General features: G+C 39.8%; 1 protein-coding gene across 2 annotated transcripts in view; it reads right to left on the bottom strand.

Moving 5' to 3' along the window:
- LOC146623995 (cell adhesion molecule DSCAML1-like) overlaps positions 1–12841 on the bottom strand; it is a 54175-nt gene extending 41334 nt beyond the window's left edge. For both annotated transcript variants that reach the window (XM_085363578.1, XM_085363579.1), the window contains exons 1-2: positions 12619–12841; positions 1483–1803 (exon numbers count right to left, since the gene is read on the bottom strand). In XM_085363578.1, the coding sequence (XP_085219704.1) occupies positions 1483–1803; positions 12619–12841 (544 nt within the window). The remainder of the gene's footprint in view (positions 1–1482; positions 1804–12618) is intronic.
- Between the last annotated feature and the right edge of the window lie 4880 nt (positions 12842–17721).

The following is a 17721-nucleotide window of genomic DNA, read 5'->3' as shown; positions in this document are numbered from 1 at the left end:
CACTGAATTCAATTTGACTCCTGTCAATAGCTGCTCAGTGGCAGTGCAAGCGCAAAACTGTGGCCATAAAATCCCAAACAAAACACCCACATCCTGTCTGACTGTATAACCTGTGCACCAAGGCTTGACTGAAGCCGTTGGCTGCAGGATGTTTGGTTCATGCTAATCCCTCGGCTCCTGAGGCCTGGCTTTTGGGTCATGTGGGAATGAAGGCAGCAAGCGGCTGGCATACAGCTCAGGGTCCTGGCTCAAATCCTCAACTTGGCACTAGTATTAGTATTAGAATGAATATGAGTATTAGTTTAGGTCGGTGTTGGGAGGCAGAATATGAAAACAGATGTTGATGGCAGGCGGGAAGGGGGAGGGACTCACTGGCCTGAATGAATGATGGGAAAGGGGGAGGGCAGGGCGATAGATGTAGTGTAAGTGTATGTATCTGCTGATGTTGACGTATCTGTTTACCGGGTAATTTTCCTCTTCGTGTTTCTCTTCTCGTTGTAGAGCTGGAGCTTCCCAAAACCCCTGATGTACTATTTTACTTTAGATGAGGTCTCGCCTATTAAAGCCTCACATGCGCTAATCAATGGAAAGCACCAATTAGGTTTGTTAATGAGAGATAATTAAAGAAGTGTGCTGTGGCTAAATTTAGTCTGGCACAAGAGGACAGTTTGAAGAACGAGGGAGCAGGGAGGAGAAGGAGGACAGAAATGGGAATATGATGGCAACAGAGGCAGCTTCCGGTCAAAATTCACAAAAATAGACTGTAGAGAGTCTAGTGGTGTATACTATGTGTGTATCCTTTACTATAAGTGAAACCCACAACAATACACAACAGAGCATAAAACTTAGTGCATAAACCTAAAGTTTAGTACTCTACACTTAAGTACACACATTTATTTTTTATGCAGTGAATTGCTTTTCACACCCTGCAAAGCATTTAAAGGTACTTGTTTAAGAAAAATTCAAGTGGCTGTCAAGCTCCTCTTCTGTTGTGCTGACCTTTGATAAATGGAAGGACTGCCAACGAGGATGAGCCGGTTAACTCATATAGCCTTTTGTCACAGTTTTCCTGAAGCTGCTACTTCACTCTAAGTACTGTAAGGGTTGTGTTTTGAATTTCTTTCTACCAGATGGTGCCAGGCCATAGATGAAGGGGTTATGTTGGTGTAAAGTGCAGTGGTTCATCAGCAGCTCAGTCAAATAGGTGTGAGCAAAGGCCAAGGCCTGATGTAGTACGTGATGCAGATGTTCTCTCTGTAGACTGTGTTCTAGGTCAATCTGTGTTCAGGTCGAGACAGGCTATTTTAGGGCAGGTGATTCTGTGTGTGGGTTGGGCTTTTTGCAGCTGCCAATCACATCTGCTCTAGTTTATGCTTCAGCAACAGTCTCTTCTTGCTGTATCCCGCTTTGACCTTCCGCTCCATAACCCCACTTTTCTTTACCCTAGAGTTTATTCCCTTCCTGGCTGTCCATTCAACTCACCGGCTTTGATGCGAATGTTGGGGCTGCGGATCTTGCCGGCCTGGTTTTCCGCGGTGCAGAAGTAGTCATTGTCGTGGATGTAGCTGTTGTAGGCAGAGGGCGAAAAGGGGTACAGTTGCAGCGTGCCATTGGCGTGCACATGCCGGATGTGGGGCACGTCGTAGATGTCGTCGCCGGTGGCCAGGTACCAGCGCAGTATGGCACTGGGGGTGCCCCCTGCTGGACAGGGCAGGGACACCCCCACCGAGCTTGAGTAGGTTACCCTCTGCAGGGAGGCATTCACAAAGTACAGCCTGGTAGAGCCCACATCCTCACTGTGTACTGCAGGGGCAAACATACAACACATCATCACTTAACAGGCAGAGATGGAAGTAAAGAGTCAATAACAAACACCTGTTACACGCTGTACACATGCTGAAAACACACAATAGTGTCAAAATAAACTTATCAGATTTCAGCAACACTGATTTAAAGCATTAAGCACCACAGTAAAGTGAAAATGTTGGACAGACAGGGAATGTCCTTCAAATCTGTGGCAAAATAATCATAACAAATGTGTGTCAAATGTCCAGCTGCAAACATCAGTCACATGATGCAGAAAGCAAGGGATTTGGGCCAAAGTCTGTGATGGTTTAGGTGGATCTGGGGGTGGGAGAGGAGGAGCCTGTTACCTCCATACAGTTCATGTACAAACACATAAAGACAAACAGAAAGCAAGAGAAAGAGAGGGAGAGAGGAAGGGAGCATGTAGATAGGTTATGTGATTGGAATTTCTATGCCAGACGCAGAGATTTAAGTCTATTTAATCTCCTTACATATTTAACACACACACACACACACACACACACACACACACACACACACACACACACACACACACACACACACACACACACACAAACAGGAATGGTATTCATTGGCACTCAGATTAAACACATACACCTCCAGCACTGAGAGGACAGTGAAAAAAAGGAATGAGGCAGGCCCGTCTCAAATTTGAGGTCAGTATAGGAAAGATTAGAAGAAAAAATGGAAGGGAGACACCGCACAGATGTGGATGTTAATTCTAAATTATGTCATCTAATACAAACTGTCCACCAAATGGTCACCCTTGTACAGCTATACTCAGAACAGGAAGTCTTTAAAACATCACCAAAGGTGCTAAACGATACTAAAGTATCAAGAATTTCGATCAAAACAGGTTAAACTTAGCACTCAGTTTCAAATAGATCCTACAGATGTTCCTCTGAATAGCCCTGATATCTAATACTGCTTTTAAAGACTGAATTTAATCAGTAAAACTGATCAAAATGAATAACTTTCTCATTGTTATAATCACATTCACTGATTCAAATAAATGTATGTATGTATTTATTTAGGTGAGATCACTGACTTTTATGGGTTTCTCTTTTTTTCTTTCATATTTATTCCTAATTTAATCTCCTCCATATATCTAATGCACTCATTCATTGCATATCAATAGGCCCAAAATGTTTTCTGATGCAGTTACATAACAGATCTGATGACAATCTGCAAAGCCTTTCGAGAAAATTGGCTTGGGGAAAAAAACACAACTGCTGAGCGTCTTGGAGCCCAAATGGATTGGAAAATATCTTTTTTTTTTAACGTAATTTAGCACAAAATTTCTGATGTGAATAAATAAAACAAAATCAGAGCTATAACAGTAAACCTCATATCCAGTGATATAAGCACAGGACTTTCAACTAAGTTATTTCATTTACTTTTGTCACTATTTTATTGATCACTTTGGTCAACAAGATCTTACAATGGGAAAAAACTTTCAAATCGCATTTTTTTAACAGTCCTCAAAACCCATGAAAAGAAAGGCAGGTATTAAATACTTAGAGGTGTCGGTGAGGGAATATTTGACATTTTTGCTTGTTTGGTTTTTTTTTTGTTGGTTTTTTTAACCGAATTTTTGCCTTTTTTTGTAATTTTTGCTGGATTAATCACAAAAAATGTTCATCCTATTAGGCTGTTCATTAGCCATCTCATTGTTTCAGCTTTAAGAACCGGAAAACGACACAAAACGACACTATAATCTTGATCACCTGAGTGTGTTTTTGACATCAGATGCACTTTACTGTATAAAAGTTTATAGGAAGATTATAACAAACAACAATGATCACAGCCAACAATCTTCAGATGTTTTAATACACAAAATATTTCATTATTTGCCATCGTTAATGATCTAATTATAATGGTAATTGTTTTGTATCAACTAAATAGAAGTCTTACTGTGACATCATTTTTTAATAATAATAATAATGCAACCGTCATATAAGCCTAATAAAACCCAGAGTGGTTCTAAGTTTTTTCATATTGTTGCAGTGATTTTCAACTTATCAAACTTATCTTATTATCAAAGACATGATATAAACTTATCACATTAAATCTTGAGTGGAAAAAATCTGCATGTGATCATACAATGCATTTCTTTAGTTGGGAACATCCAAACTTTCGAGATTTTGGGCATGTAGTCAGTGAAGGGTGGCTTCAAGCTATGGGTGATGTTTACGGTCAAACATTAACAAGTGAAGTCTGGCAGAAAAAATCAACACCATCAACAGTATCATCATAGGACTAAGCTCAATGTACCAGATCGAAGAATAATGCAGCTATCTTATCCATTTAGTGGGGTTAGTCAATAATTCCAGCTTCCTTTTAAAGAAGTGCCACTGTCCCTGATGTAGGGATTGATAAATCTGGGCAGCATGTTACAGATGGTATATGAAAATGTGTCTGGCAGTCCAGTGGTGGGCTGCAAAAACCAGGTCAGACTCCCTCCCCTCTGCAGATTACTGGTAATGGCCCCTGAGCATAAAGCCCATATTAAAGATTGCAATATCTATAATCTCCCAATGGGGGGACAGTACTAAAGTACTAGAGTGAGGGGGTCACCCTGAGCTTGGGGGGCTGGGCATCAGGAGAACCTCTCATACAGTAGATTATATGGCCTGGGGGCGTTGGCACCAGGCGGGGCTTGGGAGCACTGGGACTGATGGAGCAGGAAGTGGAATACGAGGGGATCAGAGTACTTCCACTCCCGAGCTGGTCAAAGCCAGGCAAACTGCACGTGCACTCAGCTGACATAAACAGACATGCAGACACATAAATACATTCACATACACATCCCAAAGTAGCTCTCAGTGCTCAGTCACACTGGGGGGTGGAGGAAGCGGGTTGCCATGGTGGTGCTGGCACTTGAAAGCTGTGACTGAATATAAAAAAAAAACAAAAAACAATGCAACAGTCTACCCTAACAACAATGACCCACTGAACAATCTAAATTTAGAAACTGCAAACAACCAAATCCCATAGTCTGTCACACTTTTCCAAATATGAACAGCTGCTGAAGTGAGCAAATATGTTTAAATGGAAAAGATTCCAAACTAAGCACAGCCACACATTACAGCTCGGTTAAAAAAAACATGTTTTACTCACTGACATACCAGAAACTGCTATTTTGTTAAGTGTGTGAGGGACAGCATTATCATCCCTCTCCACCAGGTGCACTCCAAAGCTGAACTGGCACTGGTTTGTGCCAGACTGGCAGAGTTTCCACTCAATTTAAAACTGACAGATGAAATGTTACTTATGACCTGTGCCCGTGTACAAGGCTTGTGTAGCAAGCATCAAAATGCCAACAACACTGTAAACACATGCGTTTATGCATAGCTTGTAATGGTTATCCCCAGGTGACAAATGCTATGATGCAGAAGATGAAGACTAACCTTGGCCAAATGCAGACAGTCCACACTAAACTATTCAACATGTTCATAAAGACAAACTTAACTGAAACTGGTGCAGTGCAAACTAATTATATAGTGTTAATATTGTGTGTGGTGATATTATGTTAATACAGGGACAGCAAATGTTGATATTTTTTTAAACAAATGAAAATACTATCCAACACTGGAGCATAACGGCTCAGTCAGACAAGTAAAAACAGGACAGGACAGCAACCTCCTTACATCTACAGTGTAAATGCCAGAATTAAGTTGTGGTGACTAAGTGATTGCCCAGAGCTTGTCTTGGTCTGGCAAGCTGACTTGGTATCAGTCTCTGGTTATATTCATAAAAAAACAGTTGTAACATTTAAATATCAATTTCTGTCTTCGTAGACAGCAACAGATATGTGATTTTTTGACGATCCATCAGTTAATTGCTATATTATCAGAAATAGATTGAATATGATTGTCAACTTGACAATCAATCACAGACTGATATCAGACTCAGTCTTACTGCAACATTTATACTAAAGTTCATTAATCAATCAATCAATCAATCAATCAATCAATCAATCAATCAATCAATAATGAATAACGGAAGTGACACAACTTACATCACCCATAGCTTGAAACGGATATTAGAATAGAATAGAATAGAATAATCCTTTAATTGTCCCACAAGGGGAAATTTGGTTGTAACAGCAGCAAGAAAAACACATATACAAACAAACAGGACAGAAAGGAAAACATACTATTTTTTACAAACTTACATCAAGTCAATAGTTACCAAAAACAGAGTACTGTACAGTAGGGCTGGGCCATATCATACCTTTCACGGTAATAACGGTACAATGTTGGGCAACGATAAGAAAATGAAATATCGCGATAGAATATGCGTAAAACGCGCATGCGCAGTGCCTTTGTTTTCATACGCACATGGCGGAAAAAGCATGGCGGTGACGGAGAATGAGAAGGACGAAAGCGGATTGTTGAATGAAACTGATGAACCAGAATTGGTTTGTAAAAATGCTGCAACTTCAGTGGTGTGGAACTGGTTTGGCTTTCGTCCGTCAGATACACAACAAAGCACTATTTTTGGTAGAGCATGCTAGCGGGCCGTCGTTATTACCGTGTTGTTTGGAAAATACGGCACACTTAAAATCAATCCTTTGATTTTTCTGAAAATCAACAGTGCCCCTCATAATCCCGTGTGCCTTATGTATGAATTCTGGTTGTGTTTACTGACCTCGAAACGATTTTATGTACACGGCGCTCGAAAATCTGTCAAATGTTTTAGTACGACTTTGCTAAGCTACGAAGCCGCAGCGCTTGATGGAGTGTCGGAGCATTACGGCTATCGTAGGCAGGCGCCTCGCGGAGTGATACGTACTGTGCTTCAACATATTACCGTGTTGTGTGTGTATAACCTCTTCTTAAGTTTTGTGGATATTATACATGGTTATGCTGAGGATATGTCAGCCAATTTCCACTGGAAATGCCTTTTGGTTAAACTGTCAGCAAGGATTTGCATTTGCACTGTTAAATTTTTATATAACTTTAATGCAGATAAAAAAAAACAGCTGCTTGTTTAAGTGAAAATACATTGATGTTGGTTTTTTTTGCACTAATAAAGTTGTGGAGTTGTAAAGTATTTTGTCTAGTGTCAATTATATCGTCAGTTATATCATTATCGCAAATTTTCAAATGTATATCATGATAAATATTTTTGGTCATATCGCCCTGCTCTACTGTACAGTAATTAAAATTAAATAAAATTAAATACAGATAAGAGGCAAACCCAGGTTGTAGTGTGAATCGGTTGATAAAATAGTGCAAGTTACAGTGCTGATGTAAACATCGGTGTTTGTTGGGAGCAGTTTTGATTGTAAATTGGATATTGACAAAGTTTAACTTTGAGAACATAATTTGGAGCTGAAAAAGATTTTTAAAAATCTCAATATATGCTATTGCAATACTCATCATATCACAAAATGTTAAAAATCCCATTAATGTCACATTTTGAGTATCGTATTTAGATAATATCACATCATGGGGTGTCTGGTGATTCCCACCTCTAAATGCCTATTGTGCTTACTCCAAATTAGAGGACAAAAAAAAAACAGGGTAGTTGAATAAAACCTCATTTGATCACATATTCATATAGAGTTCCACCAAGTGCCATTAAAGAAAAAAGCATATTTTCTGAGGGTCCAATGTGAGGGTTTCAAATGTTTATTTGCCCAAATAAACCCCCAAACACCAAACATCTTCTTCCTACGGGGCATGTCAGAACATGTTCTCAAGCATGACACACAAACTGCGAAACTGTTTGCCAAATTGCCATCCCACCCCTATTTTTATCCCCTCCCCCAAAAAGTTGAGTTATAAACTTAAAATTCAGCACAAATGCAGGAGAAAACTTTTGTTTATTTCTCATGATATTTAGTTTCTAAATCTGCTTTGCTCTGACCTCGGTAAACACTTTCCCGCTGACTTTATGGGCATCGGTGATCATATTGAAAAGAAAATAATAAAATTGTAAATCTTGGTCATACTGTGTTTCAGGATGGAGGATTATCTGTAGTAGGAGTTTCTTCTTCACAGTTAGACCTGCCCTTTGTCACATTTGTTTCTTTGCAACTGATTTTTGCCTTTTTTAGGAGCCATTTTTCTGCAAAATCACTGTATCGTGATATCATTGTTATTGTGGGCGCTGTATCATGAAATCATGAGTTGTGATTTCCAACCATAATAAGAATTTAAGTCTAGCAATATGTCTACAGACATTACCCTAATAGCAGTATTGACCAAAGCTGTGGGGTTTCAGTGTTGTTGCTGCTGTAGTTCAACTGCACCCAGGAGGCTTCATCAAGCTCGTTCAGACACAGCACCAGAGAGCAAAGCAGCCCTCACTGGAAGGTGTTGGAGCACCGAAGGCACCGCTGGAGCTAAAGCTTAGGCTGTCAGAGTCACAGCCACTATTTTATACATCCTGCCAGAGAGTCACGCATGAATATGTATGTCGAGGAGGCAGAAGCCATAACCTATGCAAGGTTTCATCATGCATAATGCAGCTGATCTACGCCTCTCCAGGACGGGATGGGAGTATGCACAGGAGTGCATGCACACACAAGCACACACGCACACACACACACACACACCTGACGTTCATAACTATATTGTAATGAAGGAGGAAAAGAAACTCTTAAAGTCCCATTCAGATGTGCCTGCAACCAACCATCAACATATTACATCCACAGGTTGCTTCTCTTCCTCTCCCTCTTTTTTCACCCATTTCCATCTTCCCATTCCTTCCCCAGTGCTACAATAATTTTCACAGCATTTTCATCTTTCATTAACTGGTATGGCACGTGCAGTAAAGGTCAAAAGCAGGATTTACATTTGCCATGGCATATGTCAAAACCCTTCTCCCGTCCTCTCCTCCAGTTCTTGCTATTTTGGAAACAGGTTCACTTCCAAGCAGACTGTGGCTACTACACCGACTACACTCCTTGCCTGCCACCTCTCCATCACTCATCCTGTTTTTGCGACAGAAAGTTGTGAGTTGTCTTTTGATAAGGGGGCAAAGGGAGTGCAAATGTGTGTGGAAACAAAGCGGCACAGGATGCACTAGAAGAAGACACACTGGCACAAGAGGTGTGAATTGAATATTGGTGAGATATGGGGGGGGGGATAAAGATAGGTGTAAGCTTAAGGATAATTCTCAAGGGTCTGGCATAAGTAGGTGGCTGGTGGGTGGAGAAGTGTGCGTGTGTGTGTGTGTGGAGGGGGGGGGGTTGTTGAGGTTACATCTAATCAACGAAGGGGTATCGCTGTTCCCCACCCACTGTCTTTCTGTACACCCTGTCCCCAACAATATGCTCCCCACTGCACCCACCCCCACCACCAACCACCCCCGAGTGTGCTGTGTCAGTAAAAAAAAAAGTGTGCTACTTCAGCAGTCCCCTGGGACCTGCTCCCCCTCACATCAAAGCAGCCAGTTTCTCTCTTAATGTGAATATCAAATCTGTGGATCACAAGTCCCAGCACAGTCTGCATAAACTGCCCCTCCCCCAACCTTTAATTCTGCCTAGTGATGAGGGAGAAGAGAGGGAGGGGAGTTACTGCGAGAGGAAGCGATTGAGGGAGGGAGAGACGGAGAGAGAGAGAGAGTGAGAGAGATGGAGGTAGAGAGAGGGAGATCCAACAAAAACAACTACTTGCTTCAGAGATTTGAGATTTGCTGAACACTCCCTCCTTCTAAAAATGTGCAGCGCCGGCATCCAATAAAATTTGGAGGAGGTCTGGATCTGTTTGGCACTGTGTTTGGTGCTGTTACACAGAGTTCTTGTTGGAAACAAAAAAATTAAAAAATAAACAAATTTCTTACTGTAATTGATATTTGTTTGCACCCTTTTTCTCTTGTTTTCATTGATGACTTCTTATTTATAAACTCATTTGCATGTATAATAGATTTCAGGGCGAATGGGAGAGCAGGATGACAGTGACAGAGCTGTGACGTCCTATTGGTGAGCTGGGAAGTGCAATAACCCCCTTTTTTTTTTGCTGCCGAACACCAGCAGTTTCCCCACCATTTGGCAACGAATTTCTGCAGAAATGTTTTCTTTGTTAAATCGTCAATGATACGTGGGCTTTGTGTTGCTAAATAAAGTCTGATCAGTTATCATTAAACTCTTGTATTTTCATTTTTTTAAATATATTTTTCCTAGAAATGTCTATATTCATATTTCAGCTGTGAAACATTTCAGTTTGAAATAAATAAGTCAGAATTTGGGTATTTTTACTGTTCAAAAGGGCAAAGTCACTCGGAAAGCTCTTCACTTTTCCTTTAACCTCTTTAAGTTTTAATTTTACATTCTTAAATGTGAAATTAAATGATGCCAGGCTTGATCTAGTTAAAAAAGGGCAAATAAAATGGAGGCCTGGGTCCTTCCTGAGTGATGATTGGCACCCCTGTGGACCACGCATCTCTGTCATTGAGTGGTGCATAAAGCTCAGATTGCAGCTTTAATTGTGTAGCCCTGCAAAGAAGCACAGGGAATTGGGCTGGGAAGGGAAAAGGGGGGATTTTTTTCACATTTCTATTGGCAAGGGGGATGAGCAACGGAGAGCGCAGGGAGCAGGTTCACCTTAGCGCTTTACACACCTCCAATTAAAATTTGGGATATATCATTCACATGCTATACATAAAATTTGCCATTTTAATTAATTAGATTTCAGATTAAAATTCAAAACAGGCCTACAGCAGGCCTTACACATGAAACTTGATTTTATAACCTGCTAATTAATCCACAGTTACACTGAATACGGTCTGTGGCTATAATTCATTAGCAGCAAAATGAAAATACCTAATTTCACTTTAAAACCACCAGTTAGCGCTATAAATAAATCCTCGTTTAATTGCAAATAATGCTAATTGTAATGTATGTATGTGCTTTTCTTTGAACATTTATTACTTACCCTACGTCCTGCTTGTCTCCTAAACCCTCCGACATGATTTAGTACCCTTTAAAAACATTATTCGTGTATAAATTGTGTCGTAAAGAACCTTATATTTAAAACAAATAAGTAAAATAACTTCGAGTTTCAGGAAAATTCAAAACACAAGCTAACAACCAAACCAAGAGGGACGTCCCAGTCACTTGCCCTCCTCCACGCGCCCGCCAACACAAACACACAAACAAGAACCCGGGGCGCACGCGCTGGCACACGCGCGAACACTACCGCGGGGTCCAGGTGCGCTATTAGCGAGGAACATGACCGGGCAAGTCTATAATCTGCACCCACGCCCCTGGAGTTTCTCATTTGGTGAAATAAATTTGCGCATATATTAATACGATTCCACAGAAGCCAGCGAGGCAATGAAGTGACAGCTTTCAAACTGAATAATTTATTTGTATGAATAATCAAAATTAAATCTGAATAAAAATCATGTAGCGCATATAGCTAAGTCATATTATTGGATAACTAAAAAAAACCCTCAATAAATTAATTAGTTAATTTAAAAAAAAATAGAAAGACAGAAAATATCACAACTTAAAAATGGCAAATGGACCTAATGGCCTACTTGAGATCGTTTGCACCGAGAACGGCCATATTCCTTCTTCCTGTCAATCCACCGTATCCCGGACTTTCTGCTAAATAAATTTACAGCTTCTCAGGGCCACTGCTAATAAGGAAAAACAATGTTTAAACAAGTCTCTAAATAGATAGGCTACACAAAGGCCTATAAAATGCTCTCATCTAGAGATGGTGTTGAATTTTGGTATTTTGGACTCAGATTTGTTCGGGATTATTATAATGCACTGCAATAGCAGAAGATCAACTTTGCAATAGGGTCAGGGATTTGCTGCATATACTGAAGAAGAAAGGAAAAAAACCCCAGAATCTATTTAAACAAATGCAACTCCGGTTTTTTTTTTTCTTTTTACATTTTCAGACAGAATTAAAAAGGGGGAATTTTCAAAAGGACCAAATAAATTAAATAAGGGGGAACATAATCTGAATACACTTAATTATGGCCTTTATGTGGGTGGAGACCTATTAAACTAATAAGGCCATTCTAGGAGAATGGGCCTTTTATTTGTCATCCATTTTAAAATGGGAACAATTTGTCATCACACAGGAAAATCAATTAATACCCTTTAAAATCTCGTCCTGAAAAAAAAAAGAAAAAAAAGAGAGAGCATCTCTGTGGAAGCGAGCGCCCGCAGTCAAATACAGCCCATTAAAACAGCTGCAATTAGCAAATGCTACACAATGAAAGCGTCAAGATTTCAAAAATCACGCGCATCCAACCCCTTTCAAAAAAAAACAACAAAACTTTACAAGAGGGCAACATTTTGAGGGGAATGTGTTCGAAAATTGCCAATCAATTTATGTAATTGCAGGCCGCTCCATGTTTTCATTTCTGTCTCAACCCTCCCTCTATATTTGCACCTCATTCTCCCTATTCAGCCATTTTACATATTCATAACTGGAGTTGGTAATGCGAAAACAATCCGTGCTATCAGCACCATCTGCGAGATCAGGGTCCGCTGCATAAAACCACTACACATCCAGGTGAAAAAAAAGCGCTTCACACCTTTACTTTCACACATTTTCTACTTACTCAACGCGGAGGCTTTATGCATTTTTTTTTTAATTTAAATGATCTTTTGTTTTTTCAACAAATTACTCATTACAAAATACTCGATGATGCACCAAAAAGCAAAAGCCACAAATCATCCAAACCATCACATGCATCGTAATCCTCTTCAGTACATTTCATCCAACTTAAAAATATAAATAGAAAGAAGGAAGAACTCCAGCATTCAGTATGAATGGTGTGAAATATCCCAAGCATTTCTTTTTTTTCTCTTACCTTCTTGGAGAGAGTACAGCAGGAGTAAAGTTACAAGCCACATGCCATAAATAGCAGGTATATATTTCAGGAATATTTGGCAATCCTGGCAAGTGTGAGGCGCGTTTTTTTGGCCAGGCGGGTCTCCGTGCTGGACTGGCGACTGTGCTCCCCGGAGGTCTCTCCAGCCCTGCTGCCCCGCTAAGCATGGAGGGGAAACGAGAGGCGCCTCAGCCCCGCCCATGTCCCTCCTCTCCTCCCAAGACTACAGTGCATACAAATCCATCCTCCCTATACTGATCAAACACAGCGGAACGATGGATTGCAGCTAAGCCGATGGTTAGTTTTAGGCGAACAGTGTGTTTTATGGACCAGTTGTGTCCAAATTGTCACACTGTTTGAGCGGTGGAGCTGCGCACACAGATCTGTTGGCACCTTTGGAGAGCGCACCCACCTGTGCGCCCCTGGTGATCGCCTTTTCTTTGCGCAATGTGGAGCTACAAAAGCCGCCTAGAGAGTAGAAATCTATCACTATGCTTTCCTTTCAGTTTAGGCTTTAATCACAGGGCCGAGACGCTGCAGATGTCAGTAAGCCACAACTGATTTCTTTTTCTTTGTCTTTCAGAGCCGTGCATATGCGTAGACATTTGCGCACAGAAATGCACTGCAGACTGAAAGAAAGGAGGAGGTAGTAGCAAGGTGTGGGGCATGACACTTTAGACTGCGCCGCAGGTAAATGAAACGAAGGATAAAAGGTTTGAGCGAAGCCCTCACGGATTGTGATTAAGTTCCTACATCGCTGCTTCGCCCCTTTCGCTCCGCTCCGTGTCGCGATGTGAAGTTCCACTGTTCACAGAAATGAATGGAGAGAGGCAAGTTGCAGGACACTCCCAGTTCATGGAATATTTAAAGTCACTGTGGATTCTGGCGGTGAATCTGAAAAGTGATCCTCTGCTTGGAGCTACACATCAGTGTGCATTCAAGAAGCCAACAGAAAGACCGACGATCTACACTTATGAAAAAACCCAATAGAAAATTAATCGAATTCAGCAAAATTCGGTGTAAAATGTGACGGAGTGACAAATTTACTTTGCATATTACAAAATAATAATAATAATAAAAAAAATCTATTATCAAGGTTTTTTTTCGTTTTTGATTCTGGGTTTTTAAGGTAAACATTAAGACTTGCCCTTCACTATGAAGTGAATCAGATGATGTGATGTGACGATACTTTAATTTCGAGTTACAACTTGGAGGTCTTTGGAATTAAGAGGTTTTTTTATTGCTCTTTTGTTGTTGCGGCAAACAGTTGATTAAAAGTGCTTGTAGTGAAACTACCCGACCAAATATTGTTTTTATATAATAATAATAATAATAATAATAATAATAATAATAATAATAATAATAATAATAATAATAATAATAATAAATCATCTCCTAAATGTTAATAACAGTTTCCACATTCAAAAAAGTTGCAGTAGCATCCAAAACAGGAAACAGCCTATGATAGAAGTGGCACAAGTGCATCTATGCGTGTTTGACACTAAAGGGGTCATTAAAACAGTCTATGTCGAACCTGTTTTAACTTGGAGAGAAGTCTGTCAGCCGGTATCCTCTCCACCCCTCCCTGAGTCTGCAGAGGCTGCTGTGCTCTGATCTGACCCGAGGTTTGAACATTTAATTCCACATGCAGGTCACTACTGACATCTGCTGGTGGAACTAACATCAGACATGTAAACGGCTCATTTGAGCAAATCTCCTCACAGTGATTTACTATTTTGGCAACTTCTCGGCCTCCTTCAGTTACATATGCACATCTTTGGATCTGGTATTAAAAGTTCCTTGGAATCAAGTTCATACTTTTAATTATATAATTTGACAGAAGGACCAAGCCTCAGCTAACTTACTAAGTAAGCTAAGTTACTTTTGAGCCTCTGAAAGCAGGAGACTTTGTACAAACTGTGTGTATAGGGATGGCTGTTATTCCTAAACAATCAGTACATATTGTTTTGGCAAAACCACTGATCGTTTGATTTAAAAACCACTATAGTTGTGCACAATAAATAGGTGTGGATTAGTAATATAGAATACAGAGAATACAACAAAGCTATTAAAATGTTATTCTGCTGTTACCAAAAAATAGAACCATCTGAAGCCTGAGTGCTCTGAGGGATCAGGTCATGTATGTTCATCTTATTATTTAAAATTTCTGCCATCTGACTTTTAACTTTAAAATGTCTGGAGAGAAAATTAAAAAAATGTTTGTACCCTTTAAACCACAAACCTCCAGATACTACACTTCCCATAATTCAATGTGATACAATTTTTAAAACTTAATCCAGTTTTATGCAACCATTATGTAGATTTAATGGTGTTCCACAGGCTATGAGCTCATTTTGTGACCAGAAAGCTATCAAAATCACAGAATGTAAAAAGGTTCCCTTAAAGCAGAAATTAAAAGATAATTTAAGGATATAAACATATTGTTGCTTCCACTTATTAAAGTTATTATAGGTGGCACTTTAAATGTCAGAAACACGGTGTTTAACTAAATGCTTACTCTGAATAGCTTTACCTTGGTTTTTCTAAAAGACCCCTGATAAACCTTCACTTGATCCAGATCACTGCATTGAGAGTACTGACAGGTACTAGAAAATGGGAGCATATTTCTCCCATTTTGGCTTCTCTTCATTGGCTCTCTGTTAAATCCAGAACTGAATTTAAAATCCGTCTAAGTCTTAAATAATCAGGCCCAATCATGTCTTTTGCTGTCATATTATCCCAGTGGAGCACTTTGGTCACAGGCTGCTGGCTTACCTGTGGTTCCTAGAGTTTCTAATAGTAGAATGAGAGGCAGAGCCCTCCTGTGAAACAGGCAGACTCGCCCTGCTTTTAAGATTAGGTTTAAAGCTGTCCTCTTTGATGAAATGTATAGTTACTACTTCATCAGATGATCCTGGACCATCCCTCAGTTATGCTGCTAAAGGTTTGGGCTGTTGGTGGACTTCCCACAATGCACTGAGAATTTCTTATCCACATCCCTGTTCATGTGTTTATACGCCACTGCTGCATCTTCAAATCTTTGATTTTTTTTTTTAGGGTAAGAAATGGTGAGTTTTCATTGTTCTTCTTCCCTCTGCCCAATAGGAGGCAGTGAGGTCAAAGATCTACTTTAGTGATGCATCACTTCCAACAGCACGAGACAGATTTATATCCAAAACTTTATTTTTCTATAGTAAAGAGATCAAGAGTTGGTATGCATGAATTAGAGGTTGAAATGGGGACATCATTTGAGGGCGAGCAAGAGTATCACAGCTGTATTTTTCTACTGAGAGCAGCGGTTGAGTATGACTTTCTGAGGTTTTCTGAGGTCCGATCGAGTACAGGGGCTCCAGTCAGCTCCGTGCTCCCCTTTGGATGTTCCCCATTCACCCTACATCCTTATAAGGAAAAGAAATAGAAAAACGCAATTTTAAAAAAGATGCATTACATTAAAGTGTACTCTTTGGGCTTTTGCCATATAACATAACATGCACTTCTCTCAAAATAAGCTCTAAGTCTAATACGACTTACATGTAGAGCAACAACGTGTGCCATTGGATTGTATAGCTTTCAGCTTCTTATCCATATGAGGGCCATCATTAAAACTCCCTGATCCACGACATCCCCTGCTATTGTATTGCATACAGAGCTGTCACAGTTAAGTCAAGGTACAGTACAACAAATTCACATTCAGTTCTGTTGTGATTTGCATAGAGTCGCTTGTCATCTTACATTCACCCAAAGCTTGTTTGGGCACATCCACTTAAAGCTTATTTTCCTCAGTTAATTAATTCATTGACACAATAATAAAACAAAAGAAAAAGAAAAAAACAACAACCTTAAAACCAACAACACCTGACAGAAGTGGATCTTTTACACTCAGAGAAAATCCACCCTTTACAATTAAATATATTTATTGCGATTAAATATTTTTTAACTTACGATCTTGCACAACTTTGCCTTCGTGTTTCCAAAGTCACAACAACAGCCTAGGAGTTAAGATCTGACTCTAAGGTGGATTTACTCTTGCAATCAAAACATAGTTACCATAGTTGGAACATCAAATGAATATTGCCCATAATATTTCCAGCGCTTTGCTTACTTGCAATATGTTTTTCAAAGGTTTTGAGAATGAGAAATCAGTTTGCTTGTTCTCTTGCTGAGAGTTAGATGAGTGCTTTGATACAAACACTCACATGTGTTCATCAGAATTGATAAACCTTTTGAGGTGCTGTCACATTTGGAAAAAGCCAGGTAAGTTCAGCTGACTTGGTGGTAGTAGCTTTGTGAAAGAGTGATACCAATTTTATCATTTTACTCACAGGAGGACAAGCAAATAAGCATATTTTTTTCTGTAACACTCATCTGTTACCATCAATTGCAATCAAAAAACCATCATCATCAGTGTTCAACAACAGCCTTTAACCATCTGTTTGGTTAACTTAGCTGAACAATGGAAAACCAACACTCATATGGATAATACATACACAGAAACATACATCTATATCTTTAGAATAGCATTGTAATAGCTATATTGCTTTGAGCCTTTGTTAAAAGACCAGAGGCACATAATTATTAACATAAGGGTGAGTTTCAGAAAGCCTTCAAACCGTCACGTTATTTAGGATTGAGAATAGATTACTCTAAGATTACCTATAAATGTGGAGCGCCACGGTGATGGCAGACACACATACATGCCACTCCCCGGAAATATTATATGACTATTTCATTGGGTCTGGTGCTGATTAATTCTTCTCCTGGTTCATCCCTGTCTCAGGTGAACAGATGTCCCACTTTAAATAGTACTGCATAGCATTTTTAGCCCCAAACTTCAGCTTCCTTTTATTTTTCTTGCATTTACTGAGCAAGAGAGTTGGAAAGTTGGATTTAAATATTTGAATGCCTCCCAGCATTGCTAACATGTCACACTTTGTGCCACACATACACTGAGCTTGTCCCACATTTAGTTTGTTGGGATCTGGTCACCCTTTACCTGTCTGGCACAGTCAGTGAGCATCATTTATTCCTGCTTGAACAGATTATCCCTGCCATACAGCCCCTCTACTCAACCTGCGAAATCCA

The sequence above is a fragment of the Diplotaxodon limnothrissa genome, linkage group LG10, assembly GCF_057381915.1.
Source record: "Diplotaxodon limnothrissa isolate DT_005_m linkage group LG10, D_limnothrissa_male_GT1.1, whole genome shotgun sequence".
In the NCBI taxonomy this organism is placed as follows: domain Eukaryota; kingdom Metazoa; phylum Chordata; class Actinopteri; order Cichliformes; family Cichlidae; genus Diplotaxodon; species Diplotaxodon limnothrissa.
The sequence above is the reverse complement of the archived record's forward strand: the minus strand, read 5'-3'. Positions and strand labels throughout refer to the sequence as shown.